The sequence below is a fragment of the Tursiops truncatus genome, chromosome 2 (genome assembly GCF_011762595.2).
Source record: "Tursiops truncatus isolate mTurTru1 chromosome 2, mTurTru1.mat.Y, whole genome shotgun sequence".
Taxonomy (NCBI): Eukaryota; Metazoa; Chordata; class Mammalia; order Artiodactyla; family Delphinidae; genus Tursiops; species Tursiops truncatus.
Window position 1 is genome coordinate 43827319 of NC_047035.1, and position 23380 is coordinate 43850698.

General features: G+C 33.5%; 1 protein-coding gene across 2 annotated transcripts in view; it reads left to right on the forward strand.

Annotated features, from left to right (window-relative positions):
* Positions 1-23126, forward strand: part of EXOC5 (exocyst complex component 5) — a 51912-nt gene extending 28786 nt beyond the window's left edge. For both annotated transcript variants that reach the window (XM_019923578.3, XM_019923585.3), the window contains 6 exons: positions 8184-8292; positions 11818-11938; positions 13129-13215; positions 15422-15530; positions 15727-15942; positions 16599-23126. In XM_019923578.3, the coding sequence (XP_019779137.1) occupies positions 8184-8292; positions 11818-11938; positions 13129-13215; positions 15422-15530; positions 15727-15942; positions 16599-16787 (831 nt within the window). In that variant the 3' untranslated portion in view covers positions 16788-23126. The remainder of the gene's footprint in view (positions 1-8183; positions 8293-11817; positions 11939-13128; positions 13216-15421; positions 15531-15726; positions 15943-16598) is intronic.
* The last annotated feature ends 254 nt before the right edge of the window (positions 23127-23380 follow it).

The window sequence follows — 23380 nt, forward strand, 5'->3', positions numbered from 1 at the left end:
TGAATCACAGCAACTAGGTCTAAATCATGACCTTCTGTCTGGAAAGTCATGAGATTGAAAATCAGTTTAATTCATTGCAGTCTGATCCAACAAACATTATTTTGTGTTTACTTTGTACCATCTGCCATGTTAGGCATTGAGGTTATAAATACAAGACATTTACATTACTTTTGAATAGTGTGGAGAAAAGAGGTAGACATATAAAGAATTAGTGCAAGGTAGGTAAACACTGCTGGGACCAAAGAGGAAACAACCAGCTCTGCCTGGTTAAGGAATTGAGAAAGAGTATCAGGAAAGATTTTAAAACGGAGGAGACATTTGAGGTCTGGATCTTGAAAGCTAAATAGGATATCTTCAAGAGGATGATTCTGGCAGGCTGTTTCAGGAATAGAGAAAATTACGTACACAGAGACATACAGATATCAATCACGCAGTATGAAATGCTTGAACTAAAAAAAGATATGGGGAGAGTAATAAGTCAGGAGGTTGAAAATGTAGACAAAAACTCTTTGTATGCCATACTTAGAAATTTGGACTTGACCTTGTTAGGTGATGATGGAAACTTTAAAGGATATTAAAAAGAGCAGTGTAATGAGCAGATTGGTGTTTTTTTCCTTTCTTTTTAAAAAACTTAGTAACTTTGAGATATAATTGACATTCAATAGGCTGCATGTATTTGAACTGTACAATTTGATAACTTTGGTAAATTATGTGTACTTTTGTGAAACTGTGACGCAGTCAAGATAATGAACAGATCCATCACCTCCAAAAGTTTCCTTCTGCCCTTTTAAAATCTCCCTTTCGCCTCTATTTCTGTCCTTGGGCAACTGCTGATCTGATTCACTGTAGATTAGTTTTCAAAAAGAAGGGGATGCTTCAGTACTGAGTCTTGAAAGCTAAATAGGATTTTTCAAGAAATTGATTAATTTTCTAGAATTTTTAATAAATGGGGTTATAGTATATTATAGTGTATACATGTGTTTCTGGATTCTTTAACTCAGCATAAATATTTTGAAATTCATTCGTGTGTATTAATTAGTATGTTCTTCTATTGCTGAGTAGTATTTTATTTAATGAATATGCCACAATTTGTTTATCCATTTACCTATTGATGGCAGTTTAGATTGGCTCCAGTGTTTGACTATTACAAATGAAGTTGCTGTGAATATTCATGCATATGTCTTTATGCAGACATATGCTTTCATTTCTCCTGAGTAGCTATATGATGTGATACGGTAATTCTTTTTACGAAACTGCCAAACTGTTTTTCAAAGTTGTTTCGTTTGACGTTCTTACCAGCAGTATATGAGAGAGTTGCATTTGTTCCACATGATTTCCAACATTTGGTATGATCAGTCTTTATTTTAGAGTCTAATAAGGTATGTAATGATACCTTATTATGGTTTTAGTTGGCATTTTCCTAATGACTAAAGATGAGCATCTTTTCTTGCATTTATTTACCATTCATGTATATTATTTGGTGTATTTTGCGTGCGTTTTTTAAAATTGGGTTGTCTGTTTTCTTATTTTTTGACAGTTGTATATCTGGTTAAAATTCATTTATTCGATATATGATTTACAAATGTTTTCTTTCAGTCTGTGGCTTGTCTTTTTCATATCTAAAGAGTATTTCAAAGAATGGAAGTTATTAATTTTGATGATACCCAATTTAACACTTTTCTGTTATGGGAGGTATTTTTGGTATCATATTTAAGGAATCTTTGCCTAACCTAAGGTCACAAAGATTTCCTTTTATATTTTCTTTCTTTTGTTTATTTCCTTAAGTTTTCTTTCTTTTTTAAAAAAATACATATTTTTAAAAGTTTTCAACATTTTGAAAGGTTACTTTCCATTTACAGTTATTAGAAAATATTGGCTATATTCCCCACATTGTCAATACCTTGAGCCTATCTTACCCCAGTGGTTTCTGCCTGCCACTCCCCAACCCTTACATTGCCCCCTGCCCCCCTGCTCTGTAACCACTAGTTTGTTCTCTGCATCTGTGAGTCTGCTTCTTTTTTGTTGTATCATTAGTCCGTTGCATTTTTTTAGATTCCACATATAAGTGATATCATACAGTATTTGTCTTTTTCTGTATGACTTATTTCACTTAGCATAATGCCCTCTGAGTCCATCCATGTTGCTGCAAATGGCAAAATTTCATTTTTTTTAATGGCTGAGTAGTATTCCCTTGTATATATATATACCACATCTTCTTTATTCATTCATCTGCTGATGGACACGTAGGTTGCTTCTGTATCTTGGCAGTTGTAAATAATGCTGCTCTGACTATTGGGGTGCATGTATCTTTTGGAATTAGTGTTTTTGTTTTTTTCGGATATATACCCAGGTATGGAATTGCTGGGTCATATGGTAGTTCTATTTTCAGTTTTTTGAGGAACCTCCATACTGTTTTTCATAGTGGCTGTGCCAGTAGGAATGTTTACATTCCTACTAACATTGTACAGGGTTCTTTTTCTTCACATCCTTGCCAACATTTGTTGTTTGTAGACTTGATAGCCATTCTGTATGAGGTGTGACGTGGTATCTCATTGTGATTTTGATTTGCATTTCTCTGATGATCAGTGATGTTGAGCATCTTTTCATCTGCCTGTTGGCCATCTGTTTGTCTCCTTTGGAAAAATGTCTGTTCAGATTCTCTGCCCATTTTTTAATCAGGTTTTTTTTTGGATATTGAGTTGTATGAGTTTTTTTATATACTTTGGATATTAACCCCTTATCTTGCATATCATTTGCAAATATCTTTTCCCATTCAATATGTTGCCTTTTTGTTTTGTTGATGGTTTCCTTCGTTGTGCAAAAGCTTTTAAGTTTGATTGTGTCCCGTTTGTTTATTTTTGCTTTTGTTTCCCTTTCCTGAGGAGACAGATCCAAAAAAATATCGCTAAGACCTATGTACTGCCTATGTTTTCTTCTGGAAGTTTAATACTACACTGTTTTGATCACTGTAACTATAAATCTTGAATAAGGTAGTGTGAGTCCTCTAAAGCGTTTTCATATAAGTCTGATAATCAATTTTTCATTTTCTGGGGGAAAAAAAGTTTGGGATTTTGACTGGAATTGCTTTGAATCTATAGTTCTGTTTGTGGAGAATTGACGTCTTAGCAATATTGAGTTCTCAAATACAGTTGATTTTTATATGTTGATTTTGTACCTGCAACCTGACTAAACTCGCTTATTCTAATAGCATTTTTTGTAGATTCCACAGGATTTTCTGTATAGAATATCATGTTTTCTGCCAATAAAGTCAGTTTTACTTATTCCTTTCAATATAGATGCCTGTTGTTTTGTCTCTTGCCTTATTGCCCTGGTGAGAACCTCCAATACAATGCTGACTATAAGTGGCGAGAACATACACCTTGCATTATTCTTTTTGTTTGTTTGTTTTTTAATCTTTTTTTTAAACATCTTTATTGGAGTATAATTGCTTTACACTGGTGTGTTAGTTTCTGCCGTATAACAAAGTGAATCAGCTATACGTATACATATATCCACATATCCCCTCCCTCTTGCTTCTCCCTCCCACCCTCCCTATACCCTGCATTATTCTTGTCTTTATCATTAATATGATGCTAACTGTAGGTTTTTCTTTTTTAAAATTTTTTTTATTGACGTATAGGTTTTTTAAATTAATTAATTAATTAATTTATTTATTTTTGGTTGTGTTGGGTCTTCGTTGCTGTGCACGGGCTTTCTCTAGTTGTGGCGAGCAGGGGCTACTCTTCGTTGAGGTGCACAGCCTTCTCATTGTGGTGGCTTCTCTTGTTGCGGAGCGTGGGCTCTAGGCGCGCGGGCTTCAGTAGTTGTGGCTCGAGGGCTCTAGAGCCCAGGCTCAGTAGTTGTGGTGCGTGGGCTTAGTTGCTCCGTGGCATGTGGGATCTTCCCAGACCAGGGCTTGAACCCTGTCCCTTGCACTGGCAGGCAGATTCTTGACCACTGCACCACCATGGAAGCCCCTATTGACATATAGTTGATTTACAATATCGTGTAACTTTCAGGTGTACAGCACAGCGATATGTATACATATAAATAGGTAACCTTATAGGTTATTACTTAATATTGAATATAGTTCCCTGTGCTATACAGTAGGTCCTTGTTGGTTATCTGTTGTTTTTTTGTGTGTGTGGTACGCGGACCTCTCACTGTTGTGGCCTCTTCCGTTGCGGAGCACAGGCTCCGGACGCACAGGCTCAGCAGCCATGGCTCACGGGCCTAGCTGCTCCACAGCATGTGGGATCTTCCCGAACCGGGGCACGAACCCATGTCCCATGCATCGGCAGGCAGACTCTCAACCACTGCGCCACCAGGGAAGCCCAGGTTATCTGTTTTATACATAGTAGTGTGTATATGTTAATCCCAGCCTCCTAATTTATCCCTCTCGCATCCCGCTTTCCCCTTCGGTAACCATAAGCTTGTTTTCTGTGTCTGTGAGTCTCTTTCTGTTTTGGAAATAAGTTCGTTTGTGTCGTTTCTTTTTCTTTTAGATTCCACATATAAGGTATATCATATGAGATTTGTCTTTCTCTGTCTGGCTTACTTCACTTACTATGATAGTCTCTAGATCCATACATGTTGCAAATGGCATTATTTCCTTCTTTTTTATGGCTAAGTAGTATTCCATTGTGTATATATATATATATATATATATATATATATAAATTTATACACACACCACATCTTTATCCATTTATCTGTCAATGGACATTTAGGTTGTTTCCATGTCTTGCTATTGTAAATAGTGCTGCTATGTACATAGGGGTGCATGTAACTTTTTGAATTATAGTTTTATCTGGATATATGCCCAATAGTGGGATTGCTGGATCATATGGTAATTCTATTTTTAGTTTTTTAAGGAACCTCCATACTGTTCTCCATAGTGGCTGCAATTTACATTTACCAATTTACATTCCCACCAACAGTGTAGGAGGGTTTCCTTTTCTCCATACCCTCTCCAGCATTTATTATGTATAGACTTTTTGATGATGGCCATTCTGACTGGTATGAGGTGATACCTCACGGTAGTTTTGATTTGCCTTTCTCTAATAATTAACGATGTCGAGCATCTTTTCATGTGCCTCTTGGCCATCTGTATGTCTTCTTTGGAGAAATGTCTATTTAGGTCATCTGCCCATGTTTTGATTAGGTTGTTGGTTTTTTTGTTATTGAGCTTTATGAGCTGTTTGTATATTTTGGAAATTAATCCCTTGTTAGTCGCATCATTTGTAAATGTTTTCTCCCATTCTGTAGGTTGTCTTTTAGTTTTGTTTATGGTTTCCTTTGCTGTGCAAAATCTTTTAAGTTTAATTAGGTCCCATTTGTTTTTCATAGATGCTGTTTATCAAATTGATGAAGTTCTTTTATTCCTAGTTTTCTGGGTGTTTTTATAAGGATTAGATGTTAGACTTTGTCAAATGCTTTTTTTGTTGTTGTTCTGTTAATGTGGTTGGATTACATTGATTTCCAAATGTTAACCTTGCATTCCTTTGATAAACCCCATTGGTCATCACGTATTATCCTATTTATGTATGGTTGGATGAGGTTTGCTAAACTTTTGTTAAGAATTTTTGTGTTTGCCTTCAAGAGGGATATTGATGTGTACATATTTTTTTCTCGTAATGTCTTTGTGTAGTTTTGGTATCAGGGTAATGTTTGCCTCATAGAATAAGTTGGAAAGTGTTCCTTCCTCATCAATATTCTGGAAGAGTTTATGTAAAATTGGTGTTATATTTTCCTTAAATATTTGGTAGAACTCACCAGTGAAGTCATTTGGGCCTGCAGTTTTTAACTTTGTGAGGGTTTTAAACTACAAATTAACTTCTCTAGTAGATATGGAGCTATTTTAGTTACCTGTTTCTTTTTAAGTGAGTTTTGGTAGTTTGTGTCTTTTAAGATTTGTGTATTTCACACAAATTGTTGAATTTATTGGGATTAAGATGTTCATGGTATTGCCTTATTATCTTTTTTTTATGGTCAATTGATTGTGTGTGTGTGTGTGTGATTTTTAATTGAAGTATAATTTGTTTACACTGTTAAGTTTCTGGTGTATAGCAAAGTGATTCAGTTATATATACATAATATATATAATATATACTTTTTCAATATAGGTTATTACAAGATATTGAATATAGTTCCCTCTGCTTTACAGTAGGACCTTGTTGTTTATTTTATGTATAGTAGCTTATTATCTTTTTAACGTTTGTAGAATCTTTAGCGATGTCTCTTATTCATTTTTGATGATTGGTATTTTTGTGTGTGTGATCATTCTGGCTGGAGGTTTATCAGTTTTATTGGTTTCCCCAGAGAATCAGCTTTTGGTATCATTGACTTTTCTGTTTTCTGTTTTGTATTTCATTGATTTCCACTCTTTATTACGTCTTTTCTTTCTGCTTACTTGGGTTTCATTTCCCCTTCTTTTTCTAGTTTTTTAAGGTGGAGGTGAGACATTGATTAGAGACCTTTCTTATTTTCTAATATAGGCATTTAGTCTTATAAATTTCCCTTTAAGGTACTGCTTTAGCTGCATACCACAAATTTTAATTTGTTGTATTTATTTTCATTCAGTTCAAAATACTTTTAAATTTCCCTTTTGATTTCTTTTGGCCCAAGAGTGGCTTAGAAGTGTGTTATTTCATTTCCACATATTAGGGGATTTTTTAGATGTCTTTCTGTTATTGATTTAAATTTGATTCCGTTGTGGTTAGAGGACATACTTTGTGTAATATGAATCCATTTTAAATTTATCAAGACTTGTTTTTTAGCCCAGAATATGATCCATCTTGGTAAGTGTTTTATGAATACTTAAAGAAAATGTATATCCTGATGTTGTTGGATAGCGTATTCTATGAATGTCAGTTAGGTCCAGTTGATTAACAGTGTTGTTTATGTCTTTTATATCCTTACACATATTCAGTCTACCTCTTCAATGAGTTATGCATGAATGTACGGATGTAGAGAGGAGGAATGTGAAAAATTAAATTTATTCTTTGTGGCTTGCTAAGGGCATTTGTTAAGCATCAGTGAGCAAAGAAGGAAGGTGAGGGTTGTGGTAGAGAGACTGATGAAGGGTAAAGGTTAGGATTGTATTAAGAAGACCAGGAAGGGAATTGAGTAATACCAAATTAGTATTTATAATCAGTAGAGATTTAGGGAATTTAAAGTGGGTTATGCACTTCAGTGCCCATTACTCTGAGAGTGGATCACAAATGGAGACTACAAGTAGGCAACAATCAATTGATAAATAATATAGGAAGCAGTTATAAGAAGTTGAGAGGTAATTTTCTAACTTTTAAAGAGGGATTTAATTTTCTCAGCATAATTACTAATAATTCCTTTACTAAGTAGTTAATCAGCAGCAGCAACATCAACATCAAAATGAAAATTTATTATTGTGAACCTATTACATGCCAAACACTGAGCGAAAAATACCTTACATGCATTTTCATACTTTATTTTCACCTCAAGGCTAGGATATAAGTACTATTAATATTATTCCTACCTTACAGATGAAGAAATTGAGGCTTGGTGGGGTTAAATAACATCTCAAGGGTTCACTCAACCAGGAAGTGATGAAAGTGGGATTTGAGCCTATCGTATTTTATAGTGTGTCTGTTATTGATTTCCCATCCCCACCCTCCAATAAAATAAAGAATCCTTTTTGTTCTGAGTTTTACTAGAATAGCATTTGTTCATTTGGTGTCTCTCAAAATTCTTTTACTGTGACTCACAATAAAAAAGGCACTTTACCTGGCAGTTGAGTGTACATTTATTATATGTATTTATGTGTGTGTGTGTTATGTTTATATGTGTTTATTTCATTAAAACATATTTGGTTTTAATGTGTACTTTAGACATTATTTTCTATTGGTTCTCTCTTCTTTTCTCTCTTTCTTTCTTGTCACAGTCCACTAATGGGTTACAATCCAGGTCAGAAAAACATTGATCTAGTCTAAGCCAGGAGAGTTGTAGACAGACACGGAGCATTGTAACTGTATGTATATGAGAAAGGCATTTTGGGTGGGCAGGAAGAGTTTTAAGTTATCATTTTGATACCTGAATACTGACTATGTCTTATACAAAGTTGATTGCTAAAAAAAAAAAAAAAAGTATTGCCTTTTTTTAAAGGTAAACTTGAGGAATGATCTATTTGGTTTTTGTTTTTAAAGCTCTCTGATCCTTCTGATTTACCAAGGAATGCCTTTAGAATTTTTACCATTCTTGTGGAATTTTTATGTATTGAACATATTGATTATGCCTTGGAAACAGGACTTGCTGGTAAGTATATTTATTTGTGTTATACTTCGTGTTAAATTCCTTTGATCCTATTTGGTTAAACTATGCATAATGTTGTTTTATATATATTCAACTCTATCTGTCAAAAGCAGTTCAGTGCAACAAAATGCTTTTTGAGCTTCTGTAACAAGGATTTGTCATATGCTAGAAGCTATAGAAAGACACAGTTCTCATATTGCTTACATTGACCAGGGCTACATGAGTCACTACAGTGAATGGAAGAATGTAATACAATGCTGTAAGCTATGAAATGCCAAAGGAGCAGAAATGGAAGTGACAGCAATTCTGGTTGAGACAGTTGAGTAAAGTAAGATTTAGAAAGGAAAGTAAGCCTTTTCAAAATAAACCTGGAGAGGAATAGATTCATATAAAATTTTTTCTTTTATTTTTGGTCTCCTGGGTTTACTGGTATTAATAGGATAATAATGACTTCTTCCCTAAATTCCAGTCCCATTAATTCAGTTGCCTCCTTGACCTCTCTCACCTGTTCTGTGTGCATCTCAAATTTAATATATCCCAAATGAAACTCTTTATCTTCCACCTAAACTTCCTTTCCCCTTCTTTTCCATGTCTTTAAAAGGCATTACTATTTACTGTTTGCTCAAGGCCCAAACCCCGGAGTTATCATAATTCTTCTTTTCATCAAACCTGATAGCCAGTCTATCAGCAAATCCTGTCTGTATACTGCGAAACATAACTCAAATTCGTCTACTTTTCTCCATTTTTGCTGATGCCACCCTGATTTAAAGATCATCATCTCTATCCATTCCTAACTGGTCTGTTTGTGTACATTCTTACCTTTCCAAATAACTGACTCCATGTAACAGTTATGTTATAAATTCAAGGGTCTTAAAATTTCTTGCTTAAGACCCTTTAGTGGTTTCCTGTTACTGTTAGGGGAAAAACAACAAAAAACTCTTTATGAAAGTATAGCTTTTTATCTGGCCTCCTCTTATATATTCATCTTCATCTCATATTGCATTTCCCCTCACTACCCCAGCCCCTTTGGCCTTCATTCATTTTCCTCACTCAGGTTCTTTGCACTTGGTATCTCCCTACCCCCCAATCCTTTTCCTTCAGCTCTTCTCATGTCTGGCTTTTCACCCTTCTGATCTTAGCTAAGGGGCTACCTTCTTAGAGAGGCCTTTGCTGATCGACCTAGCTAAAGTGACACCCCTTTCCCAGCCTAGTTACACGTTATTTCATCATTGAATTAACTTTTTTCATAGCACTTGTTACAATGAAATTTTCACTTGTTAATATCTGCCTCACTCACCAGAATTCATTCATTGAACACATGCTTATTAAGTCCTTAACCTTGTACTCATGCAGCTTACATTCTTGTGGAAAAGATAGACAAATGACTAGTAAGTGCAATGAATAAAAATAAAATTGAGTAAGGAATAGAGAATAGTAATGGGAGGTAGGATGGAGAATTCAGGGGCAGAGAGAGGGCTTTTTTAGAAAGGCTGGTCAGAAAAGGCCTCTCTGAGGAGACATGAACTGGAGAGCTGAATGAAGTGAAGGAGTAAATTGAATATTTGGAGAAAGAGTATTTTAAGTAGAGAGAACAGCATGTAAGTTCTCTTGAATAGTGAACTTCACGGGAATCTTACCTGTCTTAAGAATCTTATCTGTCTTAATTGCCATTATAGGCTAGCACCTAGAAAGCACATAGCACATGCTCAAAAATGTTTGTATATAACTTCATTCCATAAAGTTTCTAAGGTTGAAGCAGAATTACCCATAATTCAGTAACCTTGTGGTTTATTCTTACCCTTTTTTTTTTTTAACCTGCAGGACATAGATAAGCATTTGTAGCCTGCTTCCCCCCTACTCCACCCAATACAGCAGAAACTTGACATCAAGTATTTAACATTTGCCATTTACAAATAAGCTAATGTGGTTATTTGTATTGGGATAATAATATCCACCTCAAAGATGTGAAGATTAAAGAAGATAATAAAAAAGTAACATGAATTTGATTCTATATGGTATGAAGGAGTTGTTCTTTACCTAGTATGGAAGCCTAGCTTATTCATTTTAATAGCAGTATTCATAATTTGGAAGGGCTTAAAAAATTTCCTGGTAGGATGAGAATGTCCCTTATACTCATAAACATTTTCCATGCAGCTATTTAGTTAGTACATACTGCTGTTATTTCTAATGATTTTATAAAATTCTGCCGTGCATATATATTATAAAGTTAACCACCCCCTATTATTAGACATCTTGGATCTTTTCAGCAATTTAGTAGTATAAATAATGCTACAGTGAACAATTGTAGAGCTTAAAGTGTTTTCCTTATTTTGAATTATTTTCTTTGGATAAAATTCTGGAAGTGAAATTACCAGATCAAAGTGTATTGCAAATTAAAAAAATTTTTATACGTATAAACGATTTTCCTAAGGGGTTTTTCCCCACTAATCTATACTGCTGCTGGCATGTATGATTATTCCAGCTTTTCTGCACACCACTGAATATTCTTTAAAAACTTTAATAATTTAGTGGTTAAAAATGTACATCACTATTGCCTTTTCATGTCTTTCATTAATAGCAAGGATTAGTATTTTCTACATGTGTATTGACTTTATTTTTTTCTCTTGTAAATTTGTGTTGGAGCCTTTAATTTTCTTATCAGTTGGTGATTTTGTCGTTTATGGGAAAATAAAACACCTTTATTTTCCATTTTTAAAACTTTGAAAAAAAATCCTCCTCCTGTAAAGAACTCTAGGTATTAAACTTTTGTTTTCTCATTTTCTGTGAGTATTTTTCCTAGCCCCTTATGTCTTTGAACTTTAGCTAGAAACATAAATGTCTGTGGTTAGTAGGGACCTTAGAGTTTAACTATTACTCCCTTACAAGAGAGGAAACAAATCTGGAGAGACCAGCTGTCTGTTTTGGGGTCAGAATGTGAAGTGGCTTGAATACAGTGCTGAAAATCTGGAATTTATTATTTTGACAGTGAGGAGACTTTGACTTATTTTTGAGGAAATAGTAGAGAACATGGTGAGTGAAATATGTTAAATACATTATTATGGCAACAATATATAGCATAAAAGATGAGATTTGAACCAGGATACTAATAAGAAAATTATTTTAACTGTTATCAGAGGTAAAGAGGCCTGGTTATAAGAAAAATGGTTATAAGAAAAATGATAGAAGTGTATTCATGGCTCATGAATCATTGCGCATAAGAGGGCAGAAAAGGGAAGGAGAAGGTATAGTCCAAGATGATTCATTTATTGATTGATTTATTTTTTATTTATCTCCACAAATAATGAAGACGAGTAGATAGTGAAAATTTGGATGTAAAAACTTTGGATGAATTTTATTAAATTATTAACAAGCTTAATTTTACTCTTCTGTCCACAAAAATTATTGCTGATTTAATGAAACAGCAGTTACTTTTATGCATGTTGTATATATAAAACCACATTCTTTTTTCTGTTGCTTACATGAATTTCTTTAATATGATTCTAACATATACATGCCTTCCAACTTTAGGAATTCCTTCTTCAGATTCTAGGAATGCAAATCTCTATTTTTTGGATGTTGTGCACCAGGCCAATACTATTTTTCATCTTTTTGACAAGCAGTTTAATGATCACCTTATGCCACTAATAAGGTTAGTCAAATTGTCTGATTTTCATTGGTGTTTCAATGAATATTATAGTATTCTACTTCTTGTTAAAATTTAAAAATAATAGATGTTTGTTAAAACATAAACAGGAACAGGAGGGTGTGAAATAAGTAAAAGCCCTTTTCCTCTTCCTTGCCTTCCTGTTTTCCTTCTGTGGTATTAATTTTGGTTTACTGAATGTGTCATAAACCTAAATCTGATATGAAAGACAACTTCTAGCTTGTTCCCACTTATTATAATAAAAAGATGTACAATAACAATTTTATGAGATTAATAGGACAGGTTTTGATGAGGCATTAAATGGGGTTTGGTTTATATCTTCCTATCAATTTATGTGAACTTTTAAAGCATGTGAGGATTAAATAAGGTAGTATATATGTGAACGTGATTTTTAAAATTGTATGTGTAGTACTATAATTAAAGAGGAAGAATATTCATATAGAAGATAAAATTCTAGACATTTTGTATAAGCGTTGATATGCCAAGAAATAATTAGTCTAGAAATGATCTCAAAGATAAAGATTACTTGTGATCCCTGAATCACATTTTGAAAGGAAATTTACTTTTTAAAGAGCTCTAATGTCACATAACAAAGAATTCACGTAATTATTAGGGTTGCATATTCTTTAATATTTTGGGTGTTTTTTGACATTTAGGTAATATTATTCAGAAGGTAAATATGGCTACCAAGTTGGTTTTGTTTTTCGTTTTTTTTAATATAGGAAAGCTAAATACAATTGAATTGGGTGTTAGTCTGCAAATTTTAATTAGTATAATTTGCTATATTCTCAAGACTTTGTGATTTTTCTTACTGAAATACCAGAAATTTAATTAAAAAGGAAACCAAATAATTTCAGAATATCAAAATCACATATTTATATTCTAAAGGGATGTCTCCTCACAGATGAAAGTAATAAATCTAAATCCTCCTCTTCCTTCTCTTTTAACGGGTTAATTTTTCCTAGCATGACTATTGTAATGAATTGGGCATAGTGAATACTAAATAATTACTTTACTATTTATATGCTTCTTGGATTGGGGAGCAAATTATAATGTGTGTGTGTGTGTGTGTGTGTGTGTGTGTAGGTATATAGCTATACACATATGCCTATGAAAAACTGTTAGAATTGTAAGGCTACTAATGTGATCTTTTTCCCCCTTTAAACATTCAATAGCTCTTCTCCTAAGTTATCTGAATGCCTTCAGAAGAAAAAAGAAATAATTGAACAGATGGAGATGAAATTAGATACTGGCATTGACAGGCAAGTTGTTAGTTTTACTATTTCTCTTGCATTTTTGTTGTTGTGTTTATTTTTTTATTTAAAAAATTTTTTAACCTCTTTATTGGAGTATAATTGCTTTACAATGTTGTGTTAGTTTCTACTGTATAACAGAGTAAATCAGTTATATGTATACGTATATCCCAATATCCTCTCCCTCTTGTACCTCCCTCCCACCCTCCCTATCCCACCCCTCTAGGTGGTCACAAAAAGCACCAAGCTGATCTCCCTGTGCTCTCTCTTGCATTTTTTTTAAATTGTAAAAACACCATGAAAATGATTTTCAGAGAAGAAGAAAGTCTATTTTAATTCCACCATCCTGCTATAACGTTTGATTTTATTTTTACATATTGCTTTCATCTTTATTAGAATGTTGTTTTTATTGCCTTCCAGGTTTATTATTTATGGAAGTCAGTATGTTTAGACTTACTTTTAAAGCAGATTCTATTTAATATATTTTTTTGTAGATGCCCCCTCCTACACATACACACACACACCCTCTCGCTCTCCCTCTCTCCAAACTCCTTAAAAATGGTATGTAACATAGAAGATTTTATTTTCAGTTAGAACTGTCAGGCTAATATCTGAAATGCTTTAAATAAATTTACTGATTTTCTAAAAGTAACTTCCATTAAGTGAATGCAGACTCTATATTCAAAAAAATTTTTGTAATGTTTATTGTAGTTAATTACCTGTTCATAATATGGAGCAGTGAATCTCTGTCTTTTGAGATGATAGTGGGCATTTATATATTGATGATGATAATAGCTACTATTTGGTTTGGCCAGAAAGTTTGTTCGGGTTTTTGTAAGATGAAAAACCCGAACGAACTTTTTGGCCAACTCAATATTTATCAAGAATTTGCGGACTTCCCTGGTGGCACAGTGGTTAAGAATCTGCCTGCCAACTCAGGGGACACAGGTTTGAGCCCTGGTCCGGTAAGATCCCACATGCTGCGGAGCAATGAAGCTTGTGCGCCACAACTACTGAGCCCGCGTGCCACAACTACTGAAGCCCGCGCGCCTAGATCCCGTGCTCCACAACAAGAGAAGCCACCGCAATGAGAAGCCCATGCACCACAATGAAGAGTAGCCCCTGCTCACCGCAGCTAAAGAAAGCCCATGCACAGCAATGAAGACCCAATGCAGCCAAAAATAAATAAATGAATAGATAAATAAATAAATTTATTAAAAAAAGAAAAGAATTTGCTATGTGCCGGGCACAGTACAAGGATCTTTACCTGTATAATTTCATTTATTAAGTAGGAAATACTATTCCCATTTTACAGGTGAGGAAATGAAAGCTAAAGAAATGAGGTAGTTTGCTCAAGATCATAATGCTGGATATTTGGGACTCAAATTCTAAAGCCCACGCTACTAGGTTTGGGCATATTTTTATTTATTGTAATTCTCCTCCTTTCTCTTCTATTCAAGAAAACATATTTGAATATAAGTTAGTTACAGGAACTCTAGCCCTTAATATCTTTGTCTTTTGCCTATCTATTATCCTTTCCCAGCTTTATTTTATTCATTGTTGTGCTTAGATAGCTTGGTCCATCTCTTTAATTACTCCCTCGTAATTACCCTAAAATTTATTTCCTTTAACCGTAATTATCTTACAGATCCTAAAATCTGGATTAATGCAGACTCTTTTATTCCCATAACCGGATGGCTGATTGCTGTTGGAGAGTGCCACATAACTCAAACATTATTCGTGCCATTACAAACACATACTCTCATTTCTCAACTGGGTCTTCAGTACCACTTGTTCAGCCTCCTGCTTGTCCTTAGACTGTGAAACTCGGGTTCTTCTCACCTGTTCTTCTAAACTTTGGCCATTCCTCATAAGCCCCTCTATCTTACTGCCTTCCTAAGCATTCTCCAAATATAGTTGTTAAGGAAACAAATTAGTGACAGTCTTCTAAGATCTTTAAGATTTCCTTAAATAGAGTAATGGGCAAATGAATCTTTGCCCTGTGTTTTGAGCAGGAAGCTAATAAAACTAAGAGGTCTTTGATGTCAAGACCTAGAATTTACTTTTTTGAAATCTAAAGTATACCCATAGTAAAATAGTATCATGGTGACATGAAATGAAATAATTTAAATTTAATTTATTATAAATAATATAAATAAAAGTAAATATAAAGTAAATTAAATGGATCAAATACATGGTGTTCTCAATTCTCTAGGACATTAAATTGTATGATTGGACAAATGAAGCATATCTTGGCTGCAGAACAAAAGAAAACAGATTTTAAGCCAGAAGATGAAAACAATGTTTTGATTCAGTATACTAATGTGAGTAAAATGATTCAGTATGCTACTAAGAATATCTGCTTTGTTTGTACTTTTGTTAACATTTCATTGATGTATCTTATTATGCTCCATGTTTTTTTATTTTATACTTAAAGATTAATGAGAAACTATATGTATTTTCTCCTTAGCTAAGCTGATACACATTTCTATGTAATAAGTATAGAAAAAATTTTTACAGGCCTGTGTTAAAGTCTGTGCTTATGTAAGAAAACAAGTGGAGAAGATTAAAAATTCCATGGATGGGAAGAATGTGGATACAGTTTTGATGGAACTTGGAGTACGTTTTCATCGACTTATTTATGAGCATCTTCAACAATATTCCTATAGTTGTATGGGTGGCATGTTAGCAATTTGTGATGTTGCTGAATATAGGAAGTGTGCCAAAGACTTCAAGGTATGTATTCACAAATATCAAACTTGTAAATAGGTTCAAGAACATAAGTCAGATCATAAAAAATGTGCACTGACTTATAATCATCAGTGAAAAATTTATAACTTTTGTTGACATTGTAGTGAAACAGATCTAACATTTCCTAACTGAAAAAGTATTGTTGCAGTCATATTTTCAATATTAACACATTTTTGCTTTGAGCTTTATTTTAGACAAGGCCACATTTCAGTTCCATAGTCCAAATGACCTTATTAAATAACGCCCATGACTAATGCTGCATATATCAGATATCAGGAAGATATGTTCTTTCTTCATGTACATCTCTCTGAAATCAGTTTCCCTTAATGTTTAAATTATTTAAGAAACCTGCTAAATCAATGATAACTAATTCTAGTTTACAAAAGTATAAATGATTATTACTATTTAAGAAAATTGGCATAATATGAATCTTTTCAAAAAGATTATAGTGAGTTTTATAATGTCTGAAATATTTGAGTTTTAACGCTTCAGGAACTTTAAAAAATTCTAACATTGAACTCTCCATCATTAGTTAAGTCCTGAATAACAGTACGTAAGTGAGAAGAATTTACAAACTGATTGTAAAACTAAACATTATCTTGTTTCAATGTTATTTTTTTCCTTCCCTTATCTCAATTCAGATTCCTCTGGTATTACAGCTTTTTGATACTCTGCATGCACTTTGCAATCTTCTGGTAGTAAACCCAGATAATTTAAAGCAAGTCTGCTCAGGAGAACAACTTGCTAATCTGGACAAGAACATTCTTCACTCCTTCGTACAACTTCGTGCTGACTATAGATCTGCTCGCCTTGCTCGACATTTCAGCTGAGGTTGAATTTACAAGGGCAGTGTGTTGTACTTCAGCAGGCCTTGGTTGATAGAAAGCACAGGCGGTTTCTTATGACACAGCCAACATTTTATTGATAAATGACTGTTTAGAAAAACAGCAGCCATACTTACCCTTGAGATTTTATTTGAAATTTGGACACTACTAAGCATATTTTGCTCTTTTCCCTTAAGTTGGATTTTAATTCCGTTTTTGAACTTATAAATTTCAAATTCTGTAAAGCTATATGTCATTGTTTTCATCCTGGAAAATGTTAGTGTCAGAAGGCAAATGAGATGTTACCAGTGTTCTGGTTCATGTTCTTTAACATAGTCCATTGGGAAATTTCACCATCCTGTTTTGCACTAAAGATGGGTAAACTCCAGCAAAACTACATTTATTATTTATCAATTTTCAATGACCTTTTCAGCACTGGTAATTGTGAATCAGGTTATTTTAGGTTTTCCTAGAGAACTTTTTTGCTTCTTTCAGAAGGTTAATTAACAATTGGGCATAATTTTTGTAGTTGATTGATTGGATTTTTCTGAGGTACAACAATAATACTATTCCAAGAAAAATGTTATAAACAAAACTAAAATGATGAAATGTTTTATGTAGGTATTAGCAGTGGATCAGAATACATCTGCTTTCTGGGAAAAAAAAAAACTTAAATGTTTACAATTTCTTATTTGGTAAACAGATTTTTAAGCCAATGCCAGCAAGAAATTAATAAAATTACCTTATTTTATATTTTGCTTAAGATAAGGTGGAGGATCTTAATTAAAGGACCATATTTATTCATTATTTTAATATTACAAGGGAAGTAAAAAAATGAGGTGTGGTCTAAATGGTGCGTATGAGAAGTATTGACAGTGTTTAGCAACAATGCAGTCCTTTAAGATTTCTACCTTTATGCAAAACTGGAATAAGATGGAATGGCTAAACATGCAGGTAGTCTTCTATTTTAAGAGGAATTGGGAATTGATAGTTAGCATTATATTCTAAGTCTTGAGATAAACTTTGCAAGGACTAGTTGCTTTTTAAATCTATAGTTTCTGTCATTACCTTTTTCAGGGCATTTCTGAAGCGATTCCTACTGAATGTAGTTAATTGAATTGGCTTAATATGGTGGCATAATAAATCACTTATAAAATTTTAAACATCAAGCAGAAATTTAGAAATATCTTTACTCTAAAAACTATAAACTTGCTCTGTGAGAATGCATTCTTAGCTATATGTAGTGTTTCAGCTTTCATTGTGTTTTTCATAGTCTTCAGGAACAGATAAACTTTAATGTTCAACTCATTCTTGACTTTTCTTTTTCCTTTAATGTAGGCTTTTTGGCCTAATTTTGGAAAACTAATTTTAAGAATATGTTTCTGGGGCTTCCCTGGTGGCGCAGTGGTTGAGAGTCCGCCTGCCGATGCAGGGGACATGGGTTCGTGCCCCGGTCTGGGAAGATCCCACATGCCACGGAAGCGGCTGGGCCCGTGAGCCATGGCCGCTGAGCCTGCGTGTCTGGAGCCTGTGCTCCGCAACGGGAGAGGCCACAACAGTGAGAGGCCCGCGTACCGCAAAAAAAAAAAAAAAAAAGAAAAAGAAAAAGAAATATGTTTCTGAATGTTCATCAGCTTTACCCAAACTTCCAGGTCCAAAGCGAGCTAGCTACTGTATAAGTTACTATTGACTGAATTTTCTTCATTTTCTATTTAGCCCAGTGTTATCAGGGTAAGCAAGAGAAATGAAGTATGCCAACTTTTGTCAAAGCATTTTAGGAAATTGTGGCAGCTTTAGAAGGCTGTCTAATTTTCTATTCCTTAGCCAAAGGAAAGCCAGAACAGGTTTTGGATACTAGAGAAAGTCATATGCTTGTACTATTGCCATTTTAGAAAGCTCTGATGTGAATTCAAATTATACCTCTGTTACTTAAAGCCAACAATTTTAAAGCAGTAGTTTTACTGGCCACTTGAACTCTTTGTACACAGTGTCAATTTGTAAAAAAATAAAAAAGGGAAAAAAATATCAAATAAAACATGAGAGAACACTTTAAGACTTCCAAATCAGAAAAGTGCTTCAAATTATTTTGTTTGGATTAATTTTTTAAATGTAAAACATATATTTGTTGCTTAGATATTTTGTTAATTATTATTTCCATGTTTGAGTTCTGTGCAATGTTTTCCATTATGTCCATTGACAGGACAGTAACAAAGAAAACTCATAAGTGACTACTTAATTTAGAAGTGTTAACATTAATGCTCAATAAACAAATTCCCTGCAATTGTTTTTTTTTTATTTCACTCCATTTTTACATTTTGAGGACATCCATACTGAATTTTATAAATTATTTTTTATTTAAATTTTTAAGATGTTTCTTATTTTTCATAGCATAGGTCTTCCTTTTTAAGCAGAAAAATACTTGACTATATAATCAAAATTAGAAACAGATTGTCTTTCTCTAAGAAAAAAAAATTTGTTATATAAAGCAGTATGCATTCTTTGCATTCATTGTATTTCATTTTGAAAGTATTTTTCATATTAATGGATACTACAAAATTCTCAAAATATATGGCTCAATAGAGATGGTCAATAAGTAAAATGTTTTTCATATGCACATGGTAAAATTTTAGGTAGCGATAATGGAACTTTGTATATCAGTAACTTTAGTCAACATTTGAATAAGGAAAATCTTTATAATTTTCCGTAGTTTCACATGAGCTAACATGCAATGTTTAGATAATGTTTTGAAATTGAAAATAGACTCTTAAACACTGTGTTTTTAGAAAATGCAGAAACACTCGATAAAAAGCTTGAGTGTATTATGTTTTCATAACACAGAAAGTGAAATACAGAACACAGGTTTAAGAAGGAAGTCTAACTTCTATAAGTTATGATATTGAAAATGACAGCTAACCAAAGTAGCTGAATACTTCTTATGAGGAATTGTTAAATAATGGCTGGTTGCATCTTTAGACAGTTGGTTATCTGACTATTTCAAGATAGTTATTAGTAGCCTCATTTTGAATATCCCCATGTTTGCAAGTCCCTAGCACCTTTCTTGTTTTAAAAAGAGCTTCTAAGTAAGTTAATTCATGGTATATTTTAGACCATCCCTTTCCTTTCACTTTAAATATATCACTCTGAATATCAGCCTTCTCACTCACCATAAAATAATTTAATTAGCCAGTAGATCGACTCAAAGTGGAGAATTTACTGCTTCCTTAAAATGCCTTTTTCTCATCTATGATGGTGAAATATTTACATCTATCTATCTAAAGAGATTTTTGTTCTTGAAATGCCACAAAACCCATTAAGGTGGTCATGTTTGTGAAGTAGTGCTTAAGGCATGCTTGAACTGCACGTGAGAGTAAGTAAGGTTCCCTGGGTGCATAATTTGTTAGTGACTTTAAAAGCTCAGATCTGGGAGTTTAATTTTTTTTTAATACAAAAATATTCTATGTATTACCGTTTATTGCCCATTGACTCAGAAGTATGACATATTTTCTAGAAGCATAGTGATTTCTAGTGGAGAATTTGACATATGAAGCATTCTGAGCTTTCATCCAATTAGCTTAACTATATTCAGTCCCTGTAGTACTTCTCTCTGCTTGAAGAAGTCTGTCCTGAAATACGTTGTATACTTTGGAGGAAAAGACCAGTCCATATTGTTACTGTAAATAATTCTACATAAAGTAAAAATAGCATTTAAAAATTTTTGACGCATAATAAAGTATAGCTATATTTATTGACTTTAGTCCCATGCACTGTGCTAAGCCCTTTACATATATTATCTCATTTGGTTTCAAAGGAGCCCTAGGAGTAGGGTACTGTTATCTCCATTTGACAGACCCCGTGCACAGAAAGTTTTAAGTAGATCTGCTCAAGGTCTACAGCTAAGTAAAAGACTCAGATAGAAACCTGAATGTTTCTCACACTTTATCTTCTATACACTGTTCTCCTTATGCAACATAAAATATTGTTTGATAGGCTCATTAGTTTTGCTTAGTCTAATTTTCTTTTCATCCAATGTTTGGTTCTCGTTGTAGTGTTTAGATTATGAAGTTGAGATACAGGGCTAATATCTGATTTACTGTTAGACTTTTTCGTAATGTGTCCGGTGTGTGGTCATACTTTTATAAAGTTTGGTTTTTAAAATTTTATAAGTGGTCATGAAATTTTAATTGAACATTAAGTGTGTACCTACTAGAAGTCTTTTCATCAAAAAGTTCTTTAGTGAGTTATTTTGCATAATCATAATACTGTTTGAGTAATTTTTGCAACAGAAAGACTTCAGGTATTTTGTACCATATTTTGTAACATGGGAGTGAATGACAGCTCTACCTTGAAACATATGAAGAAATCAGTATTTCTACCTTCAAAAACAGACTATTTTAATGTCACAAGTTTGCCAATTCTGTTGTTTATTTAGTGCATTGGTAGTTTTAAATGGCTAATGCTGGAGTGAAAACATGGAGAAAAATGTACTCAATGTATTAGCAATAGGGGTCATTTTTATGTAATCAAATATTGCATATTTAATCTTTTTAAAATTGCCTTAACTCTTAACTTTTATTCTTACCACTGATCAATCTTTCTCTTTCCAAATTTAGGGGAGAAACAATCCTCAAGTGTATATAGGAGAGAAACCTGACACATTAGAGAGTAAGAATTTCAATTGGTGATTTGAAGCAGCTGGGTTGATAACCCTGGGCTTAACAAGACTGATATTTTTAAACTAGGCCCTGTATACTTTAACATTGTTATCTGGGAGGTAACACTAAACTTCAGTTCTTGTGATTAATAACACTTTTGTGGGGGAGAGACAGGTAATTAACTATACTTGCTCATTTTCTAAGTGGTTTAGAAGGTTGCAGTCTGCCTCACCATACAAAGCTAATTTAAATATGAATATATAACAGTCATACTCCAAACAGCAAACAAGCTCAGAGGAAAGTCATTTATTCAGAAGGCATAGATTTGCACTAGACAGCAGTGATGCATTACAAATATATAATTATTTTTACTAATATTTGAGCAGGTGGAATGGATTAGAACATGGTCAACATTATGCTGCTGCTAACATGTATTTTCCTATATTAATATGTACTGTGCAACATGTATTAAAATTGTCAATAATTCATTTTAGCCAAGACACTATATTACTGTGTTGAAGAGACAGTATCCAACTGAGCCACTTTTAATTTAAAAGTCTGAAACTGGAATTAAGTTTACTTTCAAAAACCACTTAAATTACTTTATAATCACTGGTAGGTCAATAAAACATAGAATTATCAGTGACTGGTCACTTAATAGGAAGAAGTATGGAGGGGTAAGAATAGGGATAAGAATCTGGAATGAGTTAATTTATACTCAGATGAGTGACTTCTTTTGTTTTCACCATTGGCAATCTTAAATGAAGGAAAATGTCTTTCTTCCAGAGTATCTTCATATTAATAAACTAAGTTTGAAGATTGGATGGAACCAACTCCAAGGAATTAATCTCCAATGGTGGACTTTCAGATTTTTTAGATTAAACTTTGAGAGGTAGGAATCCTTCTTGATGCCCCTGTAATCTTAAATAGGCAGGTGCCTTGGAATGGGGCCATCCCTTTTTACCTGCCTGTCATTTTAATCTTTATACTGTGGGTAAATTTGGTTTCTTTGAACTCTGGCATTTTGTTGTGGCAGTCTATCAAACCTGCAGCTTTTTGCTATAGAGAATATTATCCAAATAGAATCTGGACAATGCTGAACTAAAGCAAACTGTGAAACTACCTCTTAAATATATTGTTTGCAAATGCTGTGTGCTAGAGGATTCACATAAAATTATATGAAAATACTTTATAACGAATAATACTAAGTGCCTCTATATTAGGATTCTTCAGAATGTATTTTCAATTTTTGCCACAAGGGGGAGAAGTTATTTTTATAGTAATACTTACAAACATTTTTGTTTGATAAAAATAGAACTCACATAGCTTCTCTCTACTGAACAGCACCTATGAACATGTCATTATCCTAACTAACAGGAAGAGTGTGTGAGTATGTGTGTGTGTTTTAAGATTCTGAAAGTCATGTGTGAGAAGAATTTCTGGGTGAATTAATGACACAAAACTAAAACAGTTTTGAAGAACATATATGTGCACAGTGGACCCAGGAACTGGACAGACTTCGTCATTAAAATTGTTTTTTTAATCATTGAATTCCTTTATCAGCTCTTTAAGAATAATAAGAATCTATTGATTCATTTTTTTGCTTTCTGCTTTTTAAAGAAAAATTTTCGAAACAATCTCTAACTTACAGAAAGGTTGTAAATATGGTACAAATAAAATTTTTCCACTTTGAGAGTAAGTTGCTGTCATGATGCCCCATCACCCTGCAATACTTTTGTATTTCCAAAGAGAAGAAATTCTCCTATATAGCCACAATACAACCATCAAAATCAGGAAATTAACATTGATATATTACTCCCATCTAATCCTAAGACCCCATTCAGGTTTCACCAGTTGTCCCAATAATGTTTTATAAGGATCCACTTCAAAATCATGTGTTGTCTTAGGTTGTAGTGTCTCTAGTTTCTTTCACTCTGGAATGGTTCC